The 13,885-nt window shown below is 37.0% G+C and overlaps 1 protein-coding gene across 12 annotated transcripts in view; it reads left to right on the top strand.

Moving 5' to 3' along the window:
* The window catches only part of LOC149774502 (uncharacterized), a 127,584-nt gene that overhangs the window by 42,312 nt on the left and 71,387 nt on the right, over positions 1-13,885 (top strand). For 11 of the 12 annotated variants that reach the window (XM_089945241.1, XM_089945240.1, XM_089945243.1 and 8 more), the window contains 3 exons: positions 6,295-6,428; positions 9,588-9,677; positions 12,729-12,856. In XM_089945241.1, coding sequence (XP_089801367.1) covers positions 6,295-6,428; positions 9,588-9,677; positions 12,729-12,856 — 352 coding nt within the window. The remainder of the gene's footprint in view (positions 1-6,294; positions 6,429-9,587; positions 9,678-12,728; positions 12,857-13,885) is intronic. The other variant, XM_089945249.1, reaches the window with a different exon arrangement.

The raw sequence follows: 13,885 nt of genomic DNA, 5'->3' as shown, positions 1-13,885 counted from the left end.
TTCTTCTTTGGAATATGAAATCATCAATTACACCCCATCATTAATACCTTTTCTGCCCTGTGTGGGGTTATGGGCCAAGCGTTATACTGGGGACACATTTTGGTTGAAGTTTTTTTATTCTAATTTCCATAATCAATGCACTTCCTGTTCAGAATTTAAAATCATACACTAACCTTATGGATTTGACTACTTCTACCCACAAGTCTGAGCCCTGGGGGTGGGACCATAGGGTGAATATGCTGGACACCATTTGGTTACATTTGTGATTCCCACAATATGTTATTGTGAACATTTTGTCCTATTTACTGTAAGTCTGGAATATTGTATGTTACCAACCTACCCTTCTACCCTATACTGCTGTCCCCTGGGTTCTGTCCATGGATGGGTCCATTGGGTTTAGAATCATTACAACATTTGGCTCTTTTTCTCTTGCATTCATGTAACCCTTCACTCAGCTTACTGAATAGTTTGGAATAATATATTATCCCATACTTCTCTGCCTCCATCTACCATTTTTGTCCCAGGGTTGTGTCCCAGACATGTGTCAGGGTTATGTTCAAGGGTTGTGTTCAAAATCATACCATGACATCTAAGTATAGGCAGAGGCTGCGTTAGGAGTACATGGGGCATAGGGTTGACCATGACCACACGGGGCCAGAGTATTGGAATCTCGCTTGGTATGCTAGTGCAAACACTGCTTATGTCTAGACTAGATCAACTGTTAATTGCATTATGAAGTTGACTAAGTTGACGTTGCAACTTTGCGTGCATTACATGTGGCCTATATCAGTGTTTCCAATTTACCGGAGAATGTAGCTTGACAAACTCATAAGAATGACCTTAGGCCTGAAGCACGGGGCCCCCTCAAGAGCAGGGCCTGGAGCATTCGCCCCACTTGCCACCATCAAACACCATTTATGGGTATAGGACACTATAATTATTATCAATTCCTGTAGGATTTCTGCTCTTTGATCACATCCGTTGTTGCGGCTACAGGGTCTTCAGGTTATGCACTTTTAAGGCTTTTATATATCAACATCTTATGCAGATGTATCATGTGTTTCTTATAATACTGTTCAGATTCAAATCTTCTTTTACCTGGCCATAAGACCAAGGGAGTATCTGGAATGTCCTGCATATGCCATGCATCTTTCATCATTTTGTAAACCTTGTCCATCTGCCTTGCATATGTCATCATTTTGCAATCATTAACCATCTGGTATGCATATTTCATCATTTTGAAAACATCATCCATCAGGCATGCATCTGTCATCATTTTGCAACCATCATCCATCATGCATATTTCATCATTTTGCAACCATTATCCATCTTGTCTGCATATTTCATCATTTTGCAACCATTACCCACCTGGTATGCACAGTTCATCATTTAGTAACCATCATCTATCTGGTATGCATATTTCATCATGTAACCATCTTTCATTATCATATTACCTTGATTAATTTAGTCTAGTAGTTTGTCCTATTACCTCCCTTAATTTAGTCTAGTAGATTATCATATTACCTCCCATATTTTAGTCTAGTAGATTGTCCCTTTATCTCCCATAACTTAATTTAGTAGATTGTCCCATTACCTCCCTTAATTTAGTCTAGTAGATTGTTCTATTACCTCCCTTAATTTAGTCTAGTAGGTTATCCTATTACCTCCCTTAAGTTAATCTAGTAGATTGTCCTTTTTCTTCCCTTATTTTAGTCTTGTGGAATGTCCTATTATCTCCCGTAAATTTAGTAGATTGTTCCATTTAACCTCCCTTAATTTAGTCTTTTAGATTGTCCCATTACCTTCCTTAATTTAGTCTAGTAGCTTGTCCTATTACCTCCCTTATTTTAGTCTAGGAGCTTATCCTATTACCTCCCTTAATTTAGTCTTGTAGATTGTCCTATTACCTCCCTTATTTTAGTCTAGTAGATTGTCCCATTACTTCCCATAATTTTGTCTAGTAGATTGTTCCATTTCCTCCTGTAATTTTGTCTAGTGGATTGTCATATTACCTTCCTTAACTAAAGCTTGGTTGCCATTTGATATGACATCATTCCAGAATGAACCAACCATCCATTAGATAGAAAATTATTTTGTGCAGCATATATTCACAACTTGCAATTGACGACATAAAAATGGCAAATGACACATTATATTTTAGATTTTAGTTTGAAAATATTAAATATGCAAAGTAAACTTACACTAAAAAAGAAACACATAATGAATGATTTCAGAAGATAACATTTTGTCCATTTAACTTCCTGTAATTATTTTTCTGCATCTGGATCACTTCTTGTTTTAATTTACATTCATTTAAGAAAGCGTTTTTCTGCATTCTTTTTCTTGTTAATTAATAATTAAACAACCACAGAATAAATTTGAGAGTACATTATTTATTTGTCAGCAGTCAGTAATGCTTCATTTTTTTTCTCGGTACTGGAATACTGACATATTACTCTCATTTTCATCGCTCCATCCCTGCATGATGTACTTCTAATGCCAAATGAGCTTTTGATATGGCATTTTGTTCACTGTCCTTTGTCCAGATTTCACTCACCATCTCTACATGCTGTACTAGTCATGCCAGACGAGTTTTTGATATGGCTTTTGTCCAATGTCCATTGTCCATATTTCACTCTCAGTCCCTGGGTGCTGTACTAGTGATGCCAGATGAGTTTTTGATACAGCTATTTGTCCAGTGTCCTTTGTCCATATTTAAAAATTTGTGACATGTCTAGCTGCCAACAAAATGCTTGCTGGTACTCTTTTGGCCATATTTTTGATTTGATTTTTATCAAATGGGAAATAATACCTTACATTTTGGAGTGAAATCTTGATTGAACTTTTTGCACTCAAGAAACCTTTTTTTCTGACTGAATCTTGATCAGACCTGGAATATGAACTTGCATCATATGAGTTGATGACCTTGTTAACACTTTGGAGGTCATATTTGTCACAGTTTGATCATGCATGCATTATATACTTGTATTATTAAGATTCCAAAACATTAAATAATTAGAGTATTCTGTGCATATTAATGAGGTGATCAGACAGGCTGAGTTTCATGCCAATCTGGAGATCTTATTTCTGATCAATTTAGATCAAACACAGAATAGAGGCTTTATATTATCAAGATCTTGGATGACTTCCATAAAGAATAGGATTCACACATATTAATGATGTGTTCATACATCTGCTTAGCTGACCTTTTCCCCATAATGGTAACCATATTTCTGACCTGACTTGGAATATAAGCTTTAATCATGGTCTTAGGCTCAAGCTGAGTAATGAACTAGATCCACATTTATTACCAAGGTGATCTTGCATTTGATTGGCTAAGCTTTGTACTCCTTTCCTGCTGGGATGCCAGTATATTTTGTTCTTTACCTTTACTGACAAATACCATTGGGATGCCACATGAGATCAGCAAACAGTTTGAGCAGGGTTAATTTGATGGAGTTAATGCATTTTCTCTGCATAAGAACTGGTAAAATTCATGTACAAGGGACAGACTATACAGAATGGGTAAATTATTTTATCAACACTTGTCAGCAAATGGTTGATAAGACCAGTTTGAAATTAATTACCTCTCTGCCAAGGGCTTCAACACCCATCCCTAAAGCTCACAAATCTCAAAGTAAAAAGGTTAGAACAGGAACTCACTGCACTAAAATCAAAGAGTCTATACAGCATTCAAATGGATGAACCAGGTACAAAAATAGTGTGCCAGGAAACAGAGACAATACTATACACAAACATGTCAAAGGACCAATATACAAGAGCCTCTCAGGGCAGCTGTTAGAAAAAAATCATTATACACTGTACACATAAACAGATGCAACCTCACCAATTAAACAAGATGACTCATCTTCAGGTATTAGATGGGCAGAGGGGCCCCCGAGTGGCCGAATGGTCTAAAGCACTCTCCGTTATGGATCACTGCTATCTCACCGCTGTCTTTGTTGGTTTGAGTCTCGAATTCAGCCAATGCCGGTATGTGAAAAAGCTTGCCAGTAGTTTCTCATGAGTTGGTGGTTCTTTCTGGAGTATTCCTGGGTTTTTCCTCCACCATTAATACTGGCCACCATGTATAGCCTATTGTGTGCTGAAAAATGGCATTAAACCCTACAACAACAACAACAACAACAACAACAACAACAAGACATTGTGGAAATGTTCAACAATTTCTTCATAAGCATCTCCAGTAACAACTCAATTGAACTTCATGCTCTTCTATCATTTATAAGAGATAAAATTCCTGACAATAATTATTTTCCAATAGCTTAAATGTTAGTGAAGCTGATGTTTTTGATATGCTAATTAAGGTGAATATTAATAAGTCCTCTGGATTGGATGGTATTGGTCCATGAATTCTTAAAATTGCTGCACCAGTAATAATAAAGTCACTAATGCATATCATAAATTTAAGTATAATGAGTGGTAATTTTCCAGAAACACTGAAATGTGCAAAGCTTACACCTGTCTTTAAGAAAAGAGAAAAGGAGGAGCCAGGGAATTACAGACCATTATCAATTCTACCAGTATTGTCAAGATTATTTGAAAAGCATGTAGCCATTCAGGTCCATTAATTTTTGAAACTTACTCTCTATTTCATAAAGCGCAATCAGGATTTAGAAAGTACCACTTGTGCCAAACAGAACTTACCAAATTAATTGATCTTTGGCTGAAGGAAATGGATAATGGACACATGACCAGGATTGGTTTCTTTCACTTCAAGAAAGCCTTTGATCTTGTTGATCATGAAATTCTGCTGCAAAAGTTGAACTTAAAGCTTCGACAATCCTTCTTTCTAAACCAGATGTTCCCTAAACCAAAGGTCTCAATATGTATGCGTTGGCAATATTGGCTCTCAAACTCACACAATTCATTCAGGGGTCCATCAGGGCTCAGTTTTAGGCCTATTCCTCTTCCATATCTATATCAATGATCTACCATTAAATAATGAATCCACAAATACACGTACATGTTTGTTTGCAGACGGTGCAACCTTGTATACATCTAGTTCTGATACTGAAGTTATCCAAATTAGATTAAACCCAGACCTTATTAGAGTCCAAATCTTGGCAAAACAAAATAGGATGGTAATTAATGAAGATAAAACAAAATGTATGATTTTGGGGACATCAAAAAAGCTATACAAGTCAAGGAACCCAGAACTATCTCCTGCAATAAATAATCATCTGTTAGAAAATGTCAAAGATGAAAATTAGCTAGCAGGTGTGTCCGTAGATAATAATTTATTATGGGATGACCATATTGATAAACTTTGTAAAACACTGTCATCCAAAATTGCCCTACTCAGCAGAATCAAGAAATATTTACTTATGCAAGCTCGCAATCTATACTACAAGTCATATATTCTTTCAACAATGGATTATTTTTCAAATATATGGGGAAACTGTGCTTAACCTGAGCTTGGCAGAATTTATAATTTTCAGAAACAAACAACATGCATAAATATGCATCTATTGATCATCCCTCAAAAGCATTGTTTTCATAACTCAAATGGTTCATAATATGTGAAAGGATAGATTTTCACAAGGCAGTTCTATTATATAAGTGTCTACATGTAACTGCACTAGAGTATCGTCAGAACTTATTCAGGCGTTTTTCAATACAATACCAGTTGAGATCAATATCACATGGAAACCTTCTAGCACCAAAACCAAGAACAGAGCAATTTAAAAAAGCTTCCAATTCTCTGGTACAGTTTTGTGGAACGAGCTTTCACTACATGTAAAATATGCTGGAAATATTAGAGTATTTAAGAAGAGATATCATGAGCATGTATGTGCTTCTAATAGATAATGGAATTGAGTATTTTAATACTAAACATGTTAAAATAAACAGTAATTATTGTTATCTTCATATAATGTGCATTGTAATACTCTCCTTAAGAGGTCCTCAAGAGAGAATAGTCCTTGACTAATGAGTCACCCTCTATAATTAAAGCATTATTATTATTATTATTATGTAAAAATAAAATTATATATATTTTTGAAGATGGTTTTGATAGCTGATGAAAGTGAATGATGTTGTTCATAATGTTATGGATGATGCTTCCTCGTGTTTTGGGCATGAAATGGTTTAGCTGGTGAGAACTCAAATTTGGGACATTAAAGGTAAAATATTTCTGCAATGCTTTTCATATCAGGATGTGAAACAAATGGGTTTTCCACTATTCCAAGATTCGCAGTCATTCTTATACAGATATTTAGTTTTCCTGTTGATTTTTACTTTAGATAAGCATTTCCTAATTTAATCTCCTTCCAGACCAGTGTTCCCCAATCATTCCAGAGGTTAAGAAGAGGTATGACAGAATATTTCTACTGAAGCTACAGAATGCTCGCCAGTCCATGATGAAACCTGCTGGTCTTCCTGACATTCCAGAAATCATTATTGAAAAGGTAAGACAGTTGTGAAAAGAGAATATGGTCTTGTATACAGACTGAATAGTCATTCATGTGGTTTGTGTAGTTTGAATAGTCATTTATGCAGCTTTTGTAGTTTGAATAGTCATTCATGTGGCTTGTGTAGTGTGAATAGTCATTCATGTGGTTTGTGTAGTTTGAATATTCATTCATGTGGCTTGTGTAGTGTGAATATTCATTCATGTGGCTTGTGTAGTTTGAATATTCATGCATGTGGCTTGTGTAGTTTGAATAGTCATTCGTGTGGCTTGTGTAGTTTGAATAGTCATTCGTGTGGCTTGTGTAGTTTGAATAGTCATTCTTGTGGCTTGTGTAGTTTGAATAGTCATCCATGTGGCTTGTGTAGTTTGAATAGTCATTCTTGTGACTTGTGTAGTTTGAATAGTCATTCTTGTGGCTTGTGTATATTGAATAGCCATTCATGTGACTTGTATAGTTTGAATAGTCATTCATGTGGCTTGTGTAGTTTGAATAGTCATTCTTGTGGCTTGTGTAGTTTCAAGCATTACAACCTTTGTTTGTCTGCACTCAGACTGGGTGCAAAACACCATCTCATTAAAAACTTAGATGTGTTTGAAGATGATCTGATGAATAAATTTTATTTAGACATGACTCCTGGTCAGTTTAGAATAGGCAAACCACCTTTATTTTGCTATGACCCCTGACTGACTTAGAAATAGGCAACCAACTTTTATTTTGGAGTGACTCCTGATCAGAATGAAATATGCAACCCACTTGCTTGTGAATACTCAAGCCATTCACATTTTACATTTCAGCCAAATATGCTGAGAGCTTTGTCCTAACTGTGTCACAAACAGGTTTAATAATGATCATATTTTAACCTTAATATTACAGAGACATTGCCCATTATTGGCTCAAAATAGGCTGCCAACTGGCTTGTGAACATTTTAGCATCATCTGTTTTTGTTGATTTCACCAACATTCATTGGAAGGCTACTCTTCAGTAGGCTGTCATGCAAGTTCAACAATTATAAATCTGTTTATCAATCTTTTACCCAAGTATCTCTAAATCATTACCTAAAATATATCTGGAAATTTTGCTCATCAATACACAAGAATAATGCCTTGATGTCAGCTTGGGATGTAGAATAGGCCCAGTGCAACCCCCTTCACATTGTTAAGAGGTGGTAAATAAAGGCAGAAGCCATGGTTGGTCTCAATTGACTTGTAACTGTTTGAATCCCACCATCAGGTCAGTCCAGGTTGGAAGGGTATATGTTTGAATTCCACCATCAGGTCAGTCCAGGTTGGAAGGGTGTATGTTTGAATTGAACCATCAGGTCAGTCCAGGTTGGAAGGGTGTATGTTTGAATTCCACCATCAGGTCAGTCCAGGTTGGAAAGGTATATGTTTGAATCCCACCATCAGGTCAGTCCAGGTTGGAACGTTGTGTGATTGAATCCCACCATCAGGTCAGTCCAGGTTGGAAGGGTGTATGATTGAATCCCACCATCAGGTCAGTCCAGGTTGGAAGGGTGTATGTTTGAATCCCACCATCAGGTCAGTCCAGGTTGGAAAGGTATATGTTTGAATCCCACCATCATCTCAGTCCAGGTTGGAAGGGTGTGTGATTGAATCCCACCATCAGGTCAGTCCAGGTTGGTCGGGTGTACGATTGAATCCTACCATCAGGTCAGTCAAGGTTGGAAGGGTGTATGTTTGAATCCCAACATCAGGTCAGTCCAGGTTGGAAGGGTGTGTGATTGAATCCCACCATCAGGTCAGTTCAGGTTGGAAGGGTGTATGTTTGAATCCCACCATCAGGTCAGTCCAGGTTGGAAGGGTGTATGTTTGAATCCCACCATCAGGTCAGTCCAGGTTGGAAGGGTGTATGTTTGAATTGCACCATTAGGTCAGTCCAGGTTGGAAGGGTGTATGTTTGAATTGAACCATCAGGTCAGTCCAGGTTGGAAGGGTGCATGTTTGAATTCCACCATCAGGTCAGTCCAGGTTGGAAGGGTGTATGTTTGAGTCCCAACATCAGGTCAGTCCAGGTTGGAAGGGTGTATGTTTGATTCCCACCATCAGGTCAGTCCAGGTTGGAAGGGTGTATGCTTGAATCTCACCATCAGGTCAGTCCAGGTTGGAAGGCTGTGTTTGAATCCCACCATCAGGTCAGTCCAGGTTGGAAGGGTGTATGTTTGAATTGAACGATCAGATCAGTACAGGTTGGAAGGGTGTATGTTTGAATTCCACCATCAGGTCAGTCCAGGTTGGAAGGGCGTATGTTTGAGTCTCAACATCAGGTCAGTCCAGGTTGGAAGGGTGTATGTTTGAATTCCACCATCAGGTCAGTCCAGGTTGGAAGGGTGTATGTTTGAATTGAACCATCAGGTCAGTCCAGGTTGGAAGGGTGTGTTTGATTCCCACCATCAGGTCAGTCCAGGTTGGAAGGGTGTATGTTTGAATTCCACCATCAGGTCAGTCCAGATTGGAAGGGTGTATGTTTGAACTGAACCATCAGATCAGTACAGGTTGGAAGGGTGTATGTTTGAGTCCCAACATCAGGTCAGTCCAGGTTGGAAGGGTGTATGTTTGAATTGAACCATAAGGTCAGTCCAGGTTGGAAGGATGTATTTGATTCCCACCATCAGGTCAGTCCAGGTTGGAAGGGTGTATGTTTGAATCTCACCATCAGGTCAGTCCAGGTTGGAAGGGTGTATGATTGAATCCCACCATCAGGTCAGTCCAGGTTGGAAGGGTGTATGTTTGAATTGAACCATCAGGTCTGTCCAGGTTGGAGGTGTGTATGTTTGAATTGCACCATTAGGTCAGTCCAGGTTGGAAGGGTGTATGTTTGAATTGAACCATCAAGTCAGTCCAGGCTGGAAGGGTGCATGTTTGAATTGCACCATTAGGTCAGTCCAGGTTGGAAGGGTGTATGTTTGAATCCCACCATCAGGTCAGTCCAGGTTGGCTATCATTGTGTGTGTTTGTATTGCTGTGTATATTCGCAATATTGAGATTCAAGTGTGCAATTATTAGGTGAAATTTTGCGAACCTAAAGTCAGTATGTATATAGGTATATAGGTAGGTAGATTCATGCATATATAAATATTGTTACATATTTATGTCAGTTGTCAGTTATTCTTGTTTGTATTCTACTTTTTCCAGCCCAATTCCCAGCTTTTTCCTAGAGATTTTGCAGATGTAGGAAACATTGCTAATTTTACAACAGGATATATATTTACCGTCAAAAGTCAGGTAAGTTTTATTTCCAGGTCTAGATGTGGCAATCATTTCATGTAACTACTCTGACACTTTATTGTTAATGCAAGACTCCTGTAACTGATGGTTTAACTGGATGATATGATATCATGCGATTTGCTGTAATTCATTTCATTGCATTGTCATGACTTTTATATATTTTGTGTGGCTTCAGTGGGATTAAACGGTATTTTCTTCACTTTATCAGTTCATAAAATTCAAATAGCCTTGACATAGATCTGTAATTATATGTGCAGTAAAACCTCTGATTGTGACAACCTCCAAATAAAGATCATAGTATTAAGACCCATTTCTGTATTAAAGACCAAACTTATCTTCCTATTATCTTCTGTTATCAGATGACCTCCCAATTAAGACCAATCTACATAAGCCTGATCTTGGTGATCATAATTGGGTTTTTGTTGTAATTGAGCTCAAAAGAGATGAAGTTTTACAAATATAATTTTAAGGAGTATTGAAGTTTTGCATTTCAATGGCAAATAAAGTCTGTTTTCAACCCAACTTATTTTCAATTTTTACAGATTTCACTTTTTGAATCATTGTAATATTGTTGTGATAGAAACAAGTTCAATTTAAACTATTTGAAAAATTAGCTAGAAACCACTGACAAGGTCTTATCATGGTGCCTGATTTCAGCAAAGCATTTGTCAAAGTTATTCACCTAAAAGTAAATTATTAATTATACTACTATTGCCTTAGAATTAAGACCGCTCCATTGGCCTAGTGGTTAGATCATCTGCCTCAGATGTGGGAGGTCATGGGTTCGATCCCTGGCTGAGTCATACCAAAGACTTACAAAAATAGTACTAACTGCTGCCTTGCTTGGTGCTCAGCATTAAGAGGTTAGTGTTAGGACTGGTCGGCCTGGTGTTAGGATAATGTGACTGGGTGTGACATCATGCTACATGTCTGTGGCATGATGCCCCAGTGCTAGACATCACTATAAACTGCCACACTGCAGACATTGTAGCGATATGACTGAAAAATTGTTAAAGCTACATTAAAAATCCAAATCACACACACACACACACACATGCCTCAGAAATAATTATTAAATTTAGTGCATCCTTTTCTGATAGGACATAAGGAGTCAGTAATACTTGAAGGTGTATTCTCTTCTGAAGCACCTGTTGTATCAGGAGATTTGCATGGTTCTGTTCTGGGTCCCTAATCCTGTTTCTGTTATACATCATTGACCTACCTATAAACATTCATTCAACAACAAGATTATTTGCAGATAATACAGCCCTGTAATTCTCTATTTGTAATAGCTCAGACTCCAGCCTGATCTTTCTTCAGTTTTAAATGGGGAGAAATTGTGGGAAATTTATTTTATCACCAGTTAATGCCAAATTGTACATATTATCTCAAGAACTAGACACCGAATTGGACATTATACTTTTTGGTGAGAAATTGGAAGCAGTCAGTCTTGCTAAATACCTTGGTGTAGATATTAGTCATAACTTGAACTGGAACCACCATATCTCCAAAATAAATCATGTCCAAAATGTCTTGGATTTCTCTGAAGAAACATTAAAACCATCATGAAACAATATGCAAAAATACCTATGAAGCATTGGCTAAACTGTAGTTCTCCTTTGCCTAGAGTCCATACACAAATGTAGACATACTGCTTTAGTGGGCTAGTGGTTAGGGCATTTGCCTTGGATGTGAGAGGTTGAAATTCGTACCTTGGCTGAGTCATACCAAAGACATAAAAATGGTCCTTGCTGCTGCCTCACTTGGCACTCAGCGTTAAGAGGTTAGTGCTAAGACTGGTTGGCCTGGTGTCAGGGTAATATAACTGGGTGGGACATGTGTGTGGCATGATACCACAGTGCTAGACATCACTATAAACTAAAAATTGGAAACACACACACACACACACACACAGAGTTTGCATTATAATTGGCTATGAAGACAGATCAAACCATGTTTAAATTGTACCATCTAAAAATCTGTTGAATAAATGTCAGCGTCCTGCCTGTACTTTCATATTTTGATTGAATCTGATGTTCATTTTATGGACCTTTCTGACATTGGCTGTATCTGACCTTAAAAAACCCCCTGATATTTTCATGCTGAGATCTCTAACGGATATGTCCCCTTCATGGAGTCATATACTAATCAAATCCATCAGTCCATATGTCAGCATTTTGGTTTCTTTGAAGTAATTTTACTGGAAAGATTGAAACATAAACTCTTGCTAACCAATGGAACAGAATATGTATTGTTATTCATAACTTGTGCATGTTTGTTTTTACAATGAAGACATCTACAGAGCATTCAAGTTTGCATAACTAACATTTAAAGACCATTACAGTATGCATTTACAGCTGGTACATCTAGGGAGCATTCATTCATTTAAAGACCATTAAAGTATGCATTTACAGTTGGTACATCTAGGGAGCATTCATTCATTTAAAGACCATTACAGTATGCATTTACAGTTGGTACATCTAGGGAGCATTCATTCATTTAAAGACCATTACAGTATGCATTTACAGTTGGTACATCTAGGAAGCATCCATTCATTTAAAGACCATTACAGTATGCATTTACAGTTGGTACATCTAGGGAGCATTCATTCATTTAAAGACCATTAAAGTATGCATTTACAGTTGGTACATCTAGGAAGCATTCATTCATTTAAAGACCATTGCAGTATGCATTTACAGTTGGTACATCTAGGGAGCATTCATTCATTTAAAGACCATTACAGTATGCATTTACAGTTGGTACGTCTAGGAAGCATTCATTCATTTAATGACCATTACAGTATGCATGTACAGTTGGTACATCTAGGGAGCATTCATTCATTTAAAGACCATTACAGTATGCATTTACAGTTGGTACATCTAGGGAGCATAAGAGTTTATATTATCATTCAACACATCTAGAGAGCATTCAGTCATTTAAAGGCCATTGTAGTTTGAATTTACAATTGGCATGTATGGGGAGCATTTAAATTTTTGTGTACTAAGAAAGAGATTTCTTCAATTTTATTCTTTTCCATCATGATTTCAGCTGATTAACAGTGATCGCATTAGCCTTATTTGCGGGGGTGGAACTGGACAGTTGGGTTGGTGCAGGGGCAGTATTGAAGATAGGTCCAGATCACAGGAGGGAGAGAAAACACATTTGCCCATCAATAGGTAATATAGATTGCAAGGTACATTGATATACTTTACAAATGGATCAAAATTAAGAAAGATGCACTCAGTTTTTGAATGGTGTTGCATATTTACTTCTTCAGAAAACTCCACATGTATATATTTGTTTCCTAAATTATTTGTGCTTCTGCACAATCATCTTTCTTCTTTCTGGTTTGAGAATGTATTCATGCTAGTTATTTGGTCAGTGAACTTGAAAATTAGGTGTCCATTTGTTCCAGAGTGGTAATCAATGTGTAAACATTCTTACATTGTTACACCAATTATTATGAGGACATTTATGAAAATGCCTCATTTATAGATTGCCTGTACAAAGTACACAGTCAAGTGCTTATATCATGATTCTGGCATTTATTTGTGTGTATGGTTTTGTTTGTTACTTGTAAGAAGGAACTGTGTGTTAAAGTTTCACCTCTATCTGTTAAATAGCATGTGTGGTCGGCATTAATACCTTTTTACTGATTTTCTTCAAGTTATGTTAATAAAGTTTCAGGTACAAGTCTATGTTTAGTGTTCATTATATATAGATAGCATGTCAGAGTTCAATATTTTATATATAGGAACTGTATATTTTAGTTTGATTTATTTATATTTATAAGCAAGTTTCAGAACTTCTGTGTTAGTTTTTAATGGGTGTTATTCTTATTTGAATTGCTTCTTGTAGTAAAAAGCATGAGATTTCATTTTGTTTGCTTGCTCTGTTAGTTCAGAGTTTAGAAAACCTCTTGCTTGCAACCATTGCACTATCATTTAAATTTTTTTAGAGGAAATTCGATGATAATTATTACAGAGATGACTAAAACCCTTCTTTCTCCTAATACTCTATATGTTTTTTATGTGGTGGTGGTGGTGGTGGGATAACGATGACAAAACCTGTATTCTAACAGAAATTATGGTTGTATTGGGATGGAGATTATAACACTTTCTGTCCCCTGAAAGTTATTTTGGTAGATGGGGGTTATAGATAACAAAACCTTTGTCTCCTGACAGTCAGTCATTTTGGCGGTATGG

Source organism: Sinohyriopsis cumingii, unplaced genomic scaffold (genome assembly GCF_028554795.1).
Source record: "Sinohyriopsis cumingii isolate HCF-2022 unplaced genomic scaffold, ASM2855479v2 utg000229l, whole genome shotgun sequence".
Lineage (NCBI taxonomy): Eukaryota > Metazoa > Mollusca > Bivalvia > Unionida > Unionidae > Sinohyriopsis > Sinohyriopsis cumingii.
Note: the sequence above shows the minus strand (reverse complement) of the source record. Positions and strands in the feature narration are given on the sequence as shown.